The following is a 17515-nucleotide window of genomic DNA, read 5'->3' as shown; positions in this document are numbered from 1 at the left end:
TTGCTTTACACTTCAATCAACCAACAAATCTTCAGATTTTAACACTTTCATCTCCAAATAAGCATAAAGAGACATAATAACCAGGGACACATACAACTCTTACATTGTAGCATTTAGGCCTAAGTTTCTGATATTCACTCTTACGTTGAAATTCAAACACAGAACTATGAATCCAAAGGTACTTCTCAAGGGTACTAGTGGAACAAAGGTTATTGCTATTTTATATAAAGCTTTTACTTAAAGCAAAGAAAAAATGCCAAACTGAAAGGTGTGCAGTATCAGCATAGGGATTAGTTTACTTTCCCATTTAAATGTAGGAGAAAATACGACTAAAAAGTAAAATGACCAACAATAAACCTAAAACTGCCTTATTTTCTTTGATAAAATGGTTTTATATGCTTCTTCCATGGAACTATTCTACTGCCTCATTAGTACATAACAGTCTGTGTTGAAGAGTACACTAAAAAACGTAAATTGAATGCTAAAGGAACAGTGTCAAAGAGCAGCAGGCTCAACCCGTGACATTAATTCTCCATAAAACTTTGCAATTATGTTATTCTTTAAGCTCTTGCAAAACCACACTGTACATTTATACAAAACACCAGGACATCTAAACATGCTGTATGGCTTGTGTACAGAGAAGTGCAAACACCTCAAACAGGAAAACGAGGCACTTGCCCCTTTATCTCTCACAACATTATAGGAATCTTATCTCAATATTGAATAAAAATTATCTTAAGTCAACTACAAAGTTCAAAATAAGGCAATATACAGGCAAATACATCTTTTTTTCCTTTTTCTTTTTTTTCCTCTCCTCTGAATAGTAAAAATAATGGATGCTGATTACCCAATTTTGAAACACTGGCTATTTTAGAATATTGTTTCTCTTCTTTTTTCCTAGAAGGCTAGCCAGACATTTATGAGAATAACAACAGTAAAAACATTAAGCTTTTACATATTATCTAGACCTAACACTCTCTTATTCTCTACTGTTCCAAAAGGAATGCAACATTACAAAACCAAAGGAAACGGCTTTCAAATTTACTTTCAAATGCTGCACACAATACCCTGCTGATACCATTACAGCTCTGTTACTGAATAGCTTCAGATTTTAACTGCAAAGAAAGAAACAGTTAAGGGCAACTTCTAACACTTCATTTGCACATTGGTCTTAAGTTTCCTTCCTGCTGCTGTCTTTTGGCAGTGCAGGCAACCATGTCACAAAGTAAGGAGTTCATTACAGACTGTACAACGCTGGTGACAAAGAAGACAGATAACACAACCAATCAAAACCAAACTATCCCCATGTCCAAGCTTAAATCCTGGTAAAAGCATGACAGTGCTCAGCAAAAAGTCCAGAACACGACCACTACACGATGCTCGTGACCTGCATGCAGGAAAAGTTGTAAGAAAGGACCCTTGAGTCCATTAGTCATAAATGAAAATTATTTTCATCTCTGAATTATTTTCACCTAAAGCTCTCTAATCAATTTAACAGATTGGATAATTAATTTTCACAATATATCTTTTATCACAGGTAGACACAAGCAGACCCTGTTAAGATCAATCTCCCTTTAGTCAGGCCTTTTTAAAGTGAAGCTGAAAGTGAAATCATCCAGAGTCAGCAATACAGCTTGTTTTGCAATCTTCATTTAGCATCCTTACAGCAGTACATAATCACGGTCTTTGTGCAACTTTTTATCCCCACAGAACTTCTGTCTCATTTAATGTGCTGAAGAGAGAGTGAAATTACTGAATGAATTCAGGATTTCATTTAATTCTCATCATTCAATGTATGGTTCATGTATTATTTACCCCATTCTAAGCAAACCCTATAATTAATCCAGAATTATGAATTTTCTCAAGGGTTTTCCTGGCAAGCTCTCCTAGTGATATTCTAAGCTTTTAAACATTATTTTTAATGAGACAGTATCATTTTAAATAAGGAGAACGGGGATACAGAATCCAACACGTTGAATACTAAAAAATGAAAGAGTTCAGAAAAGGAAACAATTTTCAAAACAAGAATTAAAACTGATTCCAGTTTGTTTCTACTCCAGATTCCTGTGAGAGAAGGATATGAAGTTGGTAAAAAGAAATTTATCCAATAATTGTTGTTCATTTATCTCTTATTTCTGCAGTACCATGAAGTCAGGTAGCTTTATTCAAACTTGCAGCTTTAGGTGCTTACGATGCCCATGTACTTTTAAGTCAATTTTTCTGCCCATCCATCATCTGGACTGATCACGGTAAATTTAAACAGATGAGGAGAAGTCACATCTGTTTTCCCAGGTCTTATTTTTGAAGCACAAGGTCTACATGTGAACATCTTAAAGCTCTCCTTTCTTTGTTCAGAAGTAATAGTAGGAGCACATTTTTCAGAATGTAAACTCCTTCATTTCAGAACCATAGCAGAAACACTTGCTATGAATTACCTCACTTATATCACTGACATGCAATGACTATGCAATGTCAGCTGTGTATGTAACAGAAATAGATATGACAGATATTTCATTTCCTGGAACGAACTCTTTGTGGGCGAAGTACCACTGTGAGAAATTTCCTTGTGTCATCAGAAATCTCACAAAATTTCCTCCACTAGCAAAAACATTTAATAATTCCAGGTTCCTTCAGAAATCAAACGCCCAGTAGTCTAACACACCTGAAAAAGTTTTAAAGCATCTTTATGTACTTAGGTTAGCTCTCTTCATTATTGTTATTTGCAGTTGACACCACTCAGCACTTTTGCAAATCAGATCTCACTGGACCCCTGCCCTGAAAAGATACCTCAAACATCAGCATCCCATCTTTTTGTTTTCTGAAATACATAATCTAATTATAAAATCTCTTTCCAAGTTCACTGAGTGCCATTTTAAGGACTTACGAGTGCCCACACAGGACATAAATATACACATTTTTGAGAAACTAAACACTAACTGCAGTGGGGCAGCTACATATATAATGTTTATGTTACCTATACACACATAAAGAATGCATTTGTATTTAATGAGTTCCTGTCTCAAAGGATCTGAGCTATTCTGCAAAATTTGCTGTAAATTATGAGTTCCACACAAACTGAGCTGCCAGTAACTATGTCTGACGTGCTTCTGGCTACCCTAGAACACAGCAAATTGTGTTAAAGGAGTTAGAGCACTGCACGAATAAATGACTTCAGCATAAAAGACAACCAGACACAGGGCAGCCTCAAGTAGGTCCTTAAAGAGAGGCACAGAAGTAACATTCTGACAAATTGATTCCTTCTTTAACTGCAGTTTCTGATGGCAACCCCTATCCCAAGTATATTCCAAATCCTTTTAAACACTTTACAGGAGCTTTCCTGTATGTCCTGTTGTTGATTGCTAGGGTCTCTGCAGCAAGATCTCAACTCAAGGCATGTCTCTCAGCCTGCAGCACAGGTGCATAGGTGTAAAAGCTCCAGTTTTGATGATAAAGTTAGAATTTCTGTAACTTTATTGTCTTCTGTGCAAAACTGAGTTACGCAGGTTGCTTGCCATCGGTAGTTTATCTCAGAGATAAAGCCTGCTTGCCTACATATATGTATCATTCCAAAACTAATGCCTCCTACTTAATTCCATGGAAACTACAACAGCCACAAAGAGCACAATAAAAACATTTGAAAGAGCAAATTCCCAGCTACGAAACACTGTTTTTCAACACAGCACCAACATTACCTACACATTTTTGCCAGCGATGAACAGGAGCCTGCATGCATCACTTGTAAAAACCTGCACCAGCAGAGGTGCCCCACTGTCACTGATGCCACAGTTGAAACTTACCACCCACTGCCTCACCATGCTCACAGCCACTTGGTTGGTCTCCTGAAACGTTCAGCAAGAGTGGATGAATGCCAGTGGGTGCAAACATGTAACCATCTGTGGCCTGCATTAGCCTGTTCTGGTGTTGTACAAATGTAGTTGTTCTGCTTTACATGTCAATTTCACTCTCACAAGTGGAGGCTCAGCCTAACTTGCTGTAACTGGAATCAGATAACTTCTAGAATCATTTTCCTATTACCAGAGTGTACTTTGGTTTAGAGAAGGCAAGTTCCAATATGGAGACACAGTAAATGCTCAACTATGGCTAATAAGTCCAGCTGAGTTGGAGCTGCCCTGTTAAGAACCACCAGGATCCCTGCAATGCACTTCCCATCACAGTATGTTCTGGCTCAGGCATAATCCTATCCTAGAAGCAGCTATACTCATTTTCAACCTACTGAAATTCCTGTACAGTGGAGAGCTGTGACTGTACACATGAAGAATTCCTTGAACCATGAATAAAAAGAATAGCATTAAGCTCTTTTTTTCCTAGTTGCTTTTTTCCTCTTTTTTTTCCTAGTTACTTCATCTTTAATTAATCTTAACTTCACCTTTACTTTACCAGTTACCTTTAACTATAGTCGTTTCTTATCTTCAGGATAAAAAAGTTACTTCTGAATTGACCACATGAAAGAAAGAAATGAGATACTGCCTCATCAAGAGCCTGGCACAGACTACTAAAATATAGAGGAGGATGGTTAAAAAGAGTAGTTTTCTCATCCTGCTCCCTGGGCCAACGAAAACAAGAATATATTGCAACACAGATATAAGCGAGTTGGGTAGCCAAGACCAACAACGCTGGCTGTATTGCTCTCAGAGCATATTCCTTGAACTACATCACTAATGTTGACTTTAGAGGCAGCTGTTTGATCCCTCCCCCAATTCATTTTCAAGAAAATCCTTAGGCAGCAGTCTTTACAGAATTACAAATTCAAGCACAGTGAGAAGTATATTATTTTTAGAGCCTATACTTAGGATGGGCTGTTAAAATTCTGCTTACAATTGAGCACTGTCCTACTGCAACACTTCAAACTACCAATAGTTTTAAAAATATATTTCACTACCTACCCTACACATTGCTATACATAAAATTGAAAACAATACAGATAGTCCTTCTAAGACTTTCTTCTCTTGGTTATCTTTCTGCATTGATGTGGCTTAACCATATCCTGAGGCTGCATCAGAAAAGGGGTGGCCAGCAGGGCGAGGGAGGTGCCCCACTCTGCTCTGCCCTCCTGAGGACCTATCTAGAGTACTGTGGCCAGGTCTGGGGCCTTCAACACAGGAAAGATGTGGAGCTGTTGGAGAAGGTCCAGAGGAGGGACACAAAGACGAAGGACTGGAGCACCTCTCCTATGAAGATAAATTGAGGGAGTTGGACTTGTTTAGCTTGGAGAAGAGACAGCTCCAGGTAGACGTCATTGCAGCCTTCCAATACATAAAGTGGGCCTACAAGAAAGCTGGAGAGGGATTTTAAGAAGGGCATGTAGCAAGAGAAGAAGAGTAAAGGTTTTAAACTAAGAGGGAAAATTTAGAGCAGATATTCAGAAGAAATTCTTTACTCAGATGGCAGTGAGGCACTGGAACAGGTTAGCCAGAGAAGTTGTGGATGCCCAATCACTGGAGGAGAATTCAAAGCCAGGCTGGATGGATCCCTTCCAACCTAGATCATACGATGATTACTAAAAACTTTACGTTTCACGTCTTTAAGATAACGAATGTACATTAAAAGGCAACCCATAAGGTGAAATGAATATAGCACAATTTGAGTATGACGGTTGGGTCAGGTGGATGAGTAGGCACTAAAGCAAATGTTCTTTTCTTGTCAGGTTGCTAAGACAAGTCTGTTTGCAACAGTGCACTTCACAAGCAAAGAGCAATAAAAGCACAGACATTCTGAATTTCAGTACTTCCAGCTGAGAAACTCATTTGCTCTGTGACTAAGAATGAATTACATCTCCTGTGGCTACACACCTGCCTTCTGGTGCACAGTAATTCTCAGCTTCCAAAACAAAGGAGAGGAGGAGCAAACAGTTAAGGAGATGCTTATACAGTTTTGGCCATCTAAATTTCCACACAAGTATGCTCCATGTGCGAGGCCTTAAGAGAAATGGGAGTGCACTATGACGGGAGAACAGTGATGACCAGGAAAGGGATTATTTTATAAGACAGATGAGGCAATTTATGAGGACTGCTCCAAAAGTAATGGCTCTTATTTTATTACGTTAGTCAGAGGTGGATGTTAGTGGTACGGCAATAGAGGTTGAACCTTCCCACTAATATTGTGTTGCATTTTGTTGCCACGTGACAGATGGCAGCAGAGGGGCATTCTGACAAATGGCAACTGACATGAAAGTGTGTATGAAGCAGAGGTGTCACTGAAATCCTCCGTGCAGAAAAAACTGCACCCACTGACATTCATCAAAGCTTGCTGACCATATATGGAGACCAAACAGTGGATATCGGCACAGTGAGGTGGTGGGTGGAGTGTTTCAGCAGTAGCAACAGCAATGTGAAAGACAAGTCATGTTTGGGATGGCCATGCAGACTTTTATTTTTTATTTTTTATTTTTTTTACAAGTGCAACATGTAGGCTCCTGTTCATCTCTGATGAAACGAATAGCTAATGGTAGTGTCTACACTGAAGAATAGCGTTTTGCAGTTGAGAATTTGCTCTATCAAATAGTGTTATTATGCTCTTTATATCTGTGGTAGTTTCCATGGAAATAAATAGGAGGTATTACTTTCAGACTGATCTATGTAGATTTGATTTGCTCACTTTCACCTGGTGAAATATCAGAGTGCTTCTTCAAAACATAAATCTATTGGGACAAACCAACATGGTTACATCCAACAGATGTTTTGGAAGAATTTTAAGAGGAATAAGAAAAAAAATGGAAAAAATAAGTAAACAGGCAGGTAATTACTCATTTCTTTTTCCTTTTGCTCCATCAGTCCAGCACAATACCTCAGGAAAGCCATAATCCAGGAAAAGAATACCAGAAACAAAAGAAAAGAAAGCCAGTGAAGTAAAGTGCCGATTTTGTTGTCTCTCAAGTCTACACTCTCAAGGCCTTACAAAATACAGATATATGAAAAAAAAAAAAATCCAACACTGTGCACTGCATGTTCCTCTTCTGATGTAACCCATATACACATAGGTCAATAGGTGCACAAAAATACAAAAAAAATCTTTAAAGTTAGTATTTAAGTAGTTATTTTTCAGTGAGTTCTGCTCTTGCGTACAATTAACACTCGAACGATCACAGATGATGCATGGAAGACACCTGTACTTGTCCAACTGGATTTAGGTAGCAATACACAGGCTTTCTCATAAATACAAAGTTCATAATTGTCATTACTGGGGCAAGCCATTTTTTTCCCGCTCACGGGTACAGTGGCAGCCAATTTCATACCACCTTTCATATTGCAAAACCAACCTTCTCTTAACTTTTACATTCCCTTGAGAATTATTTTGCTCTTTTCCTTGCCTCCACTTTGCTGTTCCCCTTTCTTTTTGTTTGCCTTATCTTTTCTTTGGTTCAAGCCTCCTCCTTTTCCCCTCTCTGCAGTTTATGACAATTCTGCTGCATAACCAACACTCTCCCCCATTTGCTATGCTTGGCATCTTCTCTTCCACCCTTCCTGCTGTGGTCTAATTTTATTACAAACTTTCTTCTGTTTCTTTCTTACTTCTCTGAAATACACACTCTAGTTTAAAATAAAATTCAAAGATAACAAGAAGGAACATAAAGATAGCAAGAAGGAAATCATGTATTAACAGCTTCAGCAGCTACATAGTTTTGCCATGGCTAATATCCCTTTATTTCCTGTCCCTCACCATTTCTCTTCACTGAAGTATATTTATACTAAATTTCATACTGTCTGTAGAAGTCCGTTTTCTTATTTCCACTGCAAGATACAAAACATACAGGAGGTACCACAGAGAGGATAAAACAATACAGATGTTCAGCTGAAAACAGTGCTCCTTAGCTGCTGCCTTTCAGAGAGTTAGAGACGAAGACTCCCAAAATAGGAGAGAGAAAATCATTTCCTATGATTACAGAGGACCTCGAACTAACAGTCATCAGTGAAACTCATACTGAGTTCATAAGAAATAGGCTCTGTAGTACTTCTGGATGTCTTAAGTGTACTCCTAAAAGCAGATTCAATATTGGTAACACTTCGCATCTGCTTTTCTGACAGAACAACGGCTATTGCAGCAGCTTTGGGGGGGGGGGCAGAGGGGGTGAAAGAGCTAGACAGGATGACTTCAGTACCATTTATAATTCAACACACAATTTTGAAATGAAGTTTTCTTTTGTGATTCTGAAGAAAGCAGGAGCAAGCTAAATTCCATGGACGCAGACATTAAGCAGACTTGCACTGAATGGCAGAAGCCACTGGCAGCATCTCTGTTTGCACAGGCAATAGAAAAAAAAACACATAAACATGTACAAAATATTAAGTATACAAGAAATTATATGCCATCTTTAAGAAAGTAAAATCACAGGAAATAGCCTTTTGTTTTGTTTCATTTTCATAATAGAACAGGTAATCTGATATAAATGAAGTTGCTAGCTGTACTGCTCTCCTCAAGAAATGGAATTTTAGCAGTTTAGTAGCCATTGGAGGCCCAAAAGCAAACTCTCGACAGCTGCATGTCCAGGGAAAAAAAATAACCACAGGCAACGGTTATCCCAGTCCAAAGACACGGTCATAGCATTTTCTATTTCAGCCAAAAACTTAGTGAAGCTATTAAAGACAATCAAACTGTGCAACAGCCAAAAACATTCACTGCAAAAAGCAAGACATACAACTAATATATCCACACTGCAGAAAACGTGCCATTTATCTAGCGCACTGTCCCTGTGCTGCCAAGAGATACTTTCATTTTGGTCGAATTATTTCCAGTAAGAACAAAGATAAATAAAGTATCAGAAGAACTACAGATCTCTGTTATAAATGTACATGTAAATATTTAGGTTTTAAAGACATTCAGGAAAGAAAACTACAATTACATGATGGAAACATGGAAGAGCTCTCTGTAGAAACTGAACTTCACACAGAAAAAGCAGTAATGCTATCACTTGCTGAACTTGAGTTCTAGCTCTGTTTAAGTCTATAAGGCCTAAACTTCCTACCATTTCAAAAGCTAACCAAAACCAAAGAAATAAAAAAGGAAAATGAATAAAAGAAAACTGTCATACCTCAATGCCAAAAACCACTAACATACACTCAGAATTTCCTCTCTCTACGCTGTCAGAATTTTGTGACTGTCACACCTAATATTCCATTCTTTTTGCTCTTATTCGGGTTAGAAAAGGTGAGGGGTACCTTTGGAAAGGGATTTCAGATCCATGTACAAAGCCAAAATAAAATCTTGAGACTGGAGTAATCTCAAACACCATTACTTGCAGTTCTTAAATAGTCATGAAACTGCTGGGCATATCTCATTTCTTGTTAAGTCTTACGAAGAAACTACTTTAAAATGTTTTTTTAAAAAAGTCTGAGATAAAACAGGGCCTTCTCCAAAGTTTTTAAAATAGAATTAAAAAAACATTACTAATTGTATCAATAAAATATACATTACAAGTATTTTGTACTGAACAAACATAAGCACATATTATGACACACTCACAAAGCAATACTTTATCCTGACTGTAGTGAACTAAAGCAAGCCTTACAAGATCACCCTTAAATACAAGAACTTCAACATATTTTAGTAGGCCAGATGCGGCTGCAGTGATTAACAGACTACCTTGCAAAAAATGTTTGCTCCTCCATATGCAGTAAGGACCAAGAATAAAATGCAGAACAACACTACCATTCTTACAAGACTGTACAATAAATCTTCTTTGCTTTTTAAACAGTAAATCCTTTAAGGAGAAAAGCAGTGAGAACAAGTTCTTTCCTTACTGTATATTACGAAGCCCCAGACTACTGTAAATACCACTAAAGTCACTTATATCAAAAAGTATGCAAACTATTTGAACTTTAGTTTGTGAAAGAATGCAAACCATCATTTTCTGAATATTTTAAATACCTTGCAAGATATCAACCGAGTTTACATTTTCACATATATTTCACAGCATTAGTCATAATCAGAGTTGGAATAAACATAAAAAGTACACTGCAACATACCTGTGTGACCATGCTTTGTATATACGTGGTTGGTTGCTGCTGCTTTTGTTGAACAGCACTTTCTATTGCTACTTTCGCTACAGTGCTTGGATCCGCTCCAGCTGGCACAGCAACCATAGTTGCGCTGCAACCAGCATTGTTGGGGTCACTGATTGTAACAATTCTAACTCCTACTTTATTTGGAATTCCTGGAACAGTTTCCCTGTCATTATCCTCTGCTGGCCTCTTTGCAATTTTGCATTCTGCTGTGCCATTAGTAGACCGAACTTCGGATGACAGGGTAGACTGGGACACTCTAGGTCCTGAGTGTGGAACTGCTATGATTTGATGCCCCTGTATAACAGAGGCTGTAGATTGTGGTGAGACAACTACACTTGGGCGTTGCTGAGGCACATCTGAATTCAAACTTGAAGCTAGAGGTCCATTAGGTAAATCAGTGTTGGTACCACTAAGTTGCTGGGTTAACAGTTTTGCAGCCTCTTGTGTACCGCTTACAACAGGTGAACTACTCAAAGTTAATACAGGCCCATTAGAAATTCTCTCCCCTTGATCACCTTTGGCAGTATCTTGCTGCGTGGCATCCAAATTCCCTTGTTGTTCCACTGAAGATATCTCACCATTTCCTACATGATTGGAAGTTTTGTGATTTGGAATGTTTTTGCTCAAATGATCATCTCCTTTATCAAAATCACAGATTCCATTAACTAGGGGCTTCTTCAAATCACTTTTAATTTCCTGTGTGTCCATTTGTTCAAAGTTCTGCTTTCCAGGAGCTCCGTTCTCACCCATTTCTAATGATGGCCCATTACTGACTTGTGAGCACTGATTGGCCTCATTCTGAGTTTTCCCTGAGTTAGAAGGAGGTAGACTGGAGTCACTATACTTTCTCCCATTTAAAAGACTTCCCACCTGCATTTCATTTTCTTTTGCATCCCCATTGCTGGTGTTTGCAGCTCCTCTTCGGCAGGAAGGATTCTCCATAACTTCAATCTTACGTTCATGAATGTGTAAACCTGTTGCTTCCTTTGCTTCTTCCTCCTTTTGGCAAATTATTTTATCACCTTTGAATGGGGGAGCAGCAGTACACGGTGATTGTCCAGCTGAAGGTGCTTGAGTAGCTGGAAGTGTTTGCATCTGTAGCCCAACTCCTGTCTGAGCCCCACTCACTGCAATTCCAGCTGGAGCAATGATTTGAGTTGCATTTCCCTGACTCACAGTTGCAGTAGCAAAACTTGTATTTGGCACAACTGTTATCGTAACCTGGTTGCCAGTAGTCCCTTGGAAAATAGTTGCTGGGCTGTTTGAGATCAACTGACCTGGCAATATCTGTAAGTTAGAAATGGGTACTGTTTGTACTGCCCCTTGGGGCTGGACTGCACCCTGGACCAGCTGTTGTCCAACTAGCAGCTGTTGAGCTGAAGACTGCCCTTGTACTCCAAAACCTGGCGTTTGGTTATTGGCCATCTGATAAACCACCTGAGGGCTAGGAGCTCTTGCATTGTTAGGTGGAGGAATCTGTGGAGCTGGGAGTATAAGCTTCCCCCCCGGAGTTGAGGGGCCTCTTTTTGGAAGAAGTAGTTGTTTTATCAGACTAGATTCACCAGAGTTAGGCTGGCCAACTCCTGTATTAGCTTGCTGGGACTGAACTTGCATTTGCATCGGTGGTTGTACCTGTTGCTGTGAAGATGCTGGTGAATGTTGTTGCTGCTGCTGCTGCTGCTGCTGTCTCTTTACAGAAAGCATCTGGCTGACAGTAGGAGGGGGTCCTTGTGACTGAGAAGGGGTAGATGAAGATGACATAACTGTAGGGACTTGATTATTTGTAACCGGACCTGGAGATGGTGAAGAAGATGGAGTAATGCTTGGCTGTCCAGTCAACTGAACAGTCTGACCAGGAGGAATAGAAGCTGGATTAGCAAGCACTATTTGGTGAATGGCTGGTGCATACGTTTGACCTTGCTGAGCTGGCTGGCTGACAATCACTACACTTTGCTGGGATGGTGGTTGTGGTGGTTGCTGCTGTGACTGCATCGGCTGCTGTACATTAGGTGGAACTTGCTGAGACGGCAGAGGCTTTGGTGCAATGTTCTGAAAGCCTACCCTAGAAGTCGGTGGGTTTTGGACGCCTGCAATTGCAACCACCTGCCCAGGTGCTACTTGGAAATTCTGAACAGTGGTGGCAGAAACAATGTTAGATGCAGAGGTTGTGACGTACTGCTGTGGTGCTATGATGACTGTATCTTGTTGCTGGTTACCAGTAGAGGACTGCTGAGATGACGACTGCCCAGGTTGCGATGATGTGCTGATCAGCTGTTGACCCTGTGAAACTGCTGAACTGCATGCTGGTATGTTTTGTACTCTGCCAAATATATGACCCTGAGGTACAGCTTGTTGAATTACGGTAACAGGAGTGCCTGAAGGTATCTGTCCTGGTACCACTGCATGCAGTGGAGACTGCTGTTGAATTACAGGTTGGTGGTGAAGCAACGTCTGAGAACCAACAACAGTAACGGACGGCTGTGGTCCTGTACTGCTGTGATTTTGATTTGAAGCTTGTGGTGCTCCTCCTACAGCAATAGTAACAGGAACGCCAGACTGGGGAACAGAGCTCTGTATTACTGTGGCCTTCATGACTTCACCAGGTATTGGACCTTTATTCTGTATAACAGTCATTGGAGCATTTTGCTGCTGTGCATGAACAGTATTTTGTGGAATTCTAGAAACAGTCTGTGCCACAGTATGAACACCTTGAATTGGAAAAGACATCTGTGTTGCTGTCAAAGTTGAAGACTGGTTAATAGGGGTCCTTTGATAATGATTTCCTACGCTTTGTGGCCCATGTGGGAGTCCTATTGAAATAAATAAGGTAAAAGTTTGAAAGCAAAAATTAGTTCAAAACAAAGAATTTTTAAAATCCAAAGGCTTGAATTTGTAATTCTATATAAGTGTTTTCTCAGCTATATTGCATCTGAATGAACAGTGCACTGACAATGGCTTATCTGCTGACTGACAAGTTTACGGGTGACATGTAAAGTATTACAACACATGCAAGTACATACAGTAACACAATTATTCAGAACTTCATTCAATAAAAGGAATAAAACCACACTGTCCCTAACTCCAACACTTGCGAACTATTTTGGGTAATTTTTTTAAAAAAACCTGTTCTTTGAGAATCAATACTCAATATTTAAATGATTAAAAAACCTGCTGGCGAAGGAGACGCAGACATGTCTGGAATTGAATCAACCCGAACAATTGGAGTAGACGAAGCTGGTTGCTGCTGATAGTACATCTGAATGGGAAGTGGTATAGCTCGCCTCTTCACTCCTACCACATGTATATGTGCTTGACCATTGTTAATTGGATCTTCTACTCTCTTCACTGTATGATTTGGAAAGACAGTTCTGCCAAACAGAACATAGATCAGTGTTAATAAGCACAGTAACTCTACCCTCTTACAATGTGTGGGTTTTTTTTTTTTTCCAATATTAACCTAACGCTACTCTTACATGCACAGTAACTGCACCAGTGCCTGCGTCTTTGCAATACAGCAGAATTCTCTGAAAGCTTCAGGGTATTCATCACAGGAGACCAAAAGGTCAAATTGACTTCGGCACAGACTTTGAACAAGTTAGGTGAAAACTACAGTGTCTTCAAGAACTTTGTGAGAAAGAATTAAAAGGACCGTAAGCACAGAAGGAAATCTACTAAAGATCTTGAAATAGGATGAAATCAAATTAAACTATAAACACATCTCAATTAAAATTTCAGAAGTTCATGGCTTTCAAACCCAACTTAGTACACCTTTTCTCGAAGAACTCTTAAGCTATGTGTTAACACTGCTAACACTGCTGCATTACAGTTTCTTCTTTGCTGCGCAATTTTTCTCTTACCGCAGACATTTATAAAATCCAGTTGATGTTAGGATTCCACCTCGAGCTAATTTACTACAGGTAGAGAGGTATTCAGAGTACATTTCCGCTCGAGAGATTGAGCAATCAAGATTCACCTCAAAATGGGCATTCAACCTGAAGATAAAAAAAATGGACAATGAGGCAAAACACAGTGACAGTACAGCTGTTAAAACATTTCTGTTTGTATGAGAAAATTTTGAGATGTGATAAAATGAACAACAAAATTGCAATCTATTGTCTTGTCCTATGTCTGTTCCACACTCTTCACTTCTCATTGCTTATGATATCTAATATATCCAGCCAGTATACAGTCAGTACTTTACTTACATAGAAATATGCAAAACAGTCCCCATATGTGCCTTTTTTGTTGGATATTCAGAAGCAACAAAAAAAATAAAGATAGGATTTGTCAGTGACCTTTCCTCCCCAAAACCTTTATGCTTATTTCTCAGTGACTCTTCTTTATCAAAAGTTGAGTGAACACTAGTTAATTCCTGATCAAACATTTCTACTCTAAACCTACTGAACATGAGTGTAAAAACCAATTATACACGAATACAGTCTCAATTCAAAACACAAGAAAAAACAGAGCTAGAATAACCACCTCAATCTGTGATTCTAAGAGGTAGGAAGGCAGGAGAAAGGGGACTGGAACTCTAAGAGAGCACGCACGTAAGACACACACTTGATCCAGGAGTCGGCACTATGCAGGCATCATAAAATCCTTGAACAATCTATTCTTCCTGTCAATTTCTAGGGAAATTTCCAGAAGATTCTGCGTCTCCTACAGAAGAATCTCCACAAATGCACATAATACCCAGGAAGCTATGAGAGATGGCAGCAGTTTCTGTCTGTTGATTTTATTCATTCAAGATCCATCATTCCAGCCCAGAGATATGCCAACAGTTCATCCGCAGCAGTAAATGGACATAACTAAACCTTCACACAATTCTCAAATAGTGGTACCGAAATACAGGCTCAGACAGAACAAAAATATATTTAGGATATCAGCATTCACTATGTGGTGCTAGCACTTTGGAAAACTGCATTGCATTCTCCTTAGTAGAGTCCCATACTCCCCTAAGAGCTAAATGTGTCAAAGAGAAAAGGAAAGGATTACATTCTTTAAATCATGTTCTCTCATAAACAGTGAAGTGCCAAGTGTAATGTCGTTTCTCCTGCAGTTTAGTTACAGTTACAATTTTATTACAACAAAAATTGAGATCACACTCTGTAATAGAAAGTCTAAGTACTAATTAAATCTGGCATACGAGACAAATGACTGTCCAGCTACGTATATTCCATTAGGCTGACACACTATCACTGGTACAAGCAGCGTACAGAAGGTCAGGACTTACAATGGTGGAACGTGAACTGCGATTAGCACTTCCTGTCACACGCACTTATCTTACAAGAAGACTCCTACCCAGGCTAAACTGGCTTATAATATATCCAGGAAGGTCAGCTTCATTACCTTTTTTTCTGCTGCTTCCAAGAGATACTACCTTTTCTAACATCTACCATTATAATTTGTTCATTTTCCAGTTTCTGTTAAAACATACAATTAAACTCTACATGAATGTAAGACACTCCATGTCAGCAATGAGAAAGACACTTGCAAGGTGCCAGTTCTCCGCTCTAGATTTAAGTTCTTTTAACTTATTTTGTCAGCACAAATAGTATGTAAGGAAAATTTTCAGAACTATGTGTTATTTTTTATTATTCACTGGCTCATACCTCTTCCTGGAAGAAAAATAAGAACAAAATACTAGTAATGCTCATCACTGATAGCTGCAGAAGCACACTGCACGCAGACTCTGAAACCAAGCAGACTTTGGAAGTCTTCCTGATACTATGATATACAGTTCTCTCCATTACTTTCTGCCACATGACGGTATTGCACAGTTACATAATGGTACCTACCTATACTTATTTTAACAGTCAAAACTTGCATTCGACATTTTGTACACAATGCAAAATTCACCTTGCCTAAAACCTTACTTCTGCAAGCGAGGTGTCCAATGCTCCCTACGCTTCAGAGAGAGAAGGCAGCAGCAGAAGGTAATGTGTAATCTTTTCAGAAATCAGCCAGATGAAGACAATTATTTTAACTACTGGGAAATCTCCCCCTCAAATAACTAAAAAGCATCTTTGAGTAGCTACCAACTTGTAGATGAGTAAGTTGAAGCATGGTGATCCCAACTTCATGTATTCTCGTTTAAATGTTTAAACATGAAATTTTTCAGTTTGTGAATGGATTGGGAACAACAGCACAGGAGCAACATCAGTTGGCCAAAAAGAACCTTCAGTGTTTCTCCCATAAAAGCAATGTCTTGCTGTAGTAAAAACACTAAGCTTTGACAAATTGTGACTACTTCATTTTGAAGTCCATTGTCTGATCAGTAAGACAACTGATGAACATACGAGGTGTGGAGTAGAAGCAGAAAAGTCCAAAATGATTAGTACAAATATTTAGAATGTGAGTAGATTCATATAAATTAAACATAGTTGAGAAAGATGACGCTCAGTCTACAGAACAATCATAAGCAGAACAGTTTTCTTCTTAATATCTGACAAGCAGACAACAATGATAGTATTAGCTAAAAGCAAGAGAACTTGGAGGGGAGGCTTTAATATTCCCTAGCCTGCTTGAGATTTACAATGATCACTTGAGAGTTTTGCACTTCCTAGCTTTATAATTTGAGGATTACTTTTACATTGGTGTAGTAACATCGCAAAACATTACCTGATGAAAATATTCATGAAACATAAAATGCTGCTTGAAAGCTTAATAAAAACCAATGCAAAAGTTAAAAAACTCATCAAATTATACTCTAAGAGAGAATTTCAATCATCAGCTGTCCAAGAGTGAATGCGTTGGCTGAGTTTTTTCTTTCATACTCCTTCAAAGCAAGGACAGGATGGTTTTCCTTCATACTTTTCAGAAAAAGTAGTTGAATAGTGCAAGCAAGTCAGAAAAATCTGTGACACATGAACAGAGGGATTATTATTTTTCTTCTTCATTAAAATATTTGAATAGAACGATGCACTTACCACTGACATGCAAATTTCTCACTGTCTATTTCTACTATTCCTGGTGGTGGAGCAACATGTGGTGCTGCTCTAGAGGCTGTAGGGAAGAAAAAAATACATATATTTGCTGAATGAAGGAAATGACTTTCACTGCCATATCTTTCAATGGTACAGTTTCTCCTGTTTTTGCAAGCAGGCTATTTCCAACTAAAGTAAGTCATAGAGGTGGCACAAGGCACACTACAGATTTATTCCAATTTACCAAAATTAAGCAGGCAATTTTCCAACTCCTAACTTGTTTCAAGTTTTTCGTTGCAACATCATATTGATTTATTTTATTCACCCCTGTTTACTCCTTTAAGACACGTTCTTTTTCAGCCACTTTCACTGAGGCATCTGAACATGCTCAAGAAATATAAGACATACAAGTTAGTACAAGGACTGCTCCAAAACTAATGCCTTCTATTTTATTATTTTGGTCCACGATGTCAGCAGCAGATGGTGGTGGTGTGGCAGTAGAAGCTTTCCACTAATATTGTTACATTTTGTTGCAGTGTGACAGATGGCAGCAGAGGTACTGTCTGA

At 38.9% G+C, this 17515-nt stretch overlaps 1 protein-coding gene across 3 annotated transcripts in view; it reads right to left on the bottom strand.

The window, feature by feature from the left end:
• Positions 1-17515, bottom strand: part of ARID2 (AT-rich interaction domain 2) — a 108436-nt gene that overhangs the window by 14287 nt on the left and 76634 nt on the right. For all 3 annotated transcript variants that reach the window (XM_004937552.5, XM_416046.8, XM_040702427.2), the window contains 4 exons: positions 16952-17027; positions 13877-14011; positions 13188-13387; positions 9981-12829 (listed from right to left, as the gene is read on the bottom strand). In XM_004937552.5, coding sequence (XP_004937609.2) covers positions 9981-12829; positions 13188-13387; positions 13877-14011; positions 16952-17027 — 3260 coding nt within the window. The remainder of the gene's footprint in view (positions 1-9980; positions 12830-13187; positions 13388-13876; positions 14012-16951; positions 17028-17515) is intronic.

The sequence above is a fragment of the Gallus gallus genome, chromosome 1 (assembly GCF_016699485.2).
Source record: "Gallus gallus isolate bGalGal1 chromosome 1, bGalGal1.mat.broiler.GRCg7b, whole genome shotgun sequence".
Taxonomy (NCBI): Eukaryota; Metazoa; Chordata; class Aves; order Galliformes; family Phasianidae; genus Gallus; species Gallus gallus.
This window is presented reverse-complemented; position numbering and strand designations above follow the sequence as displayed.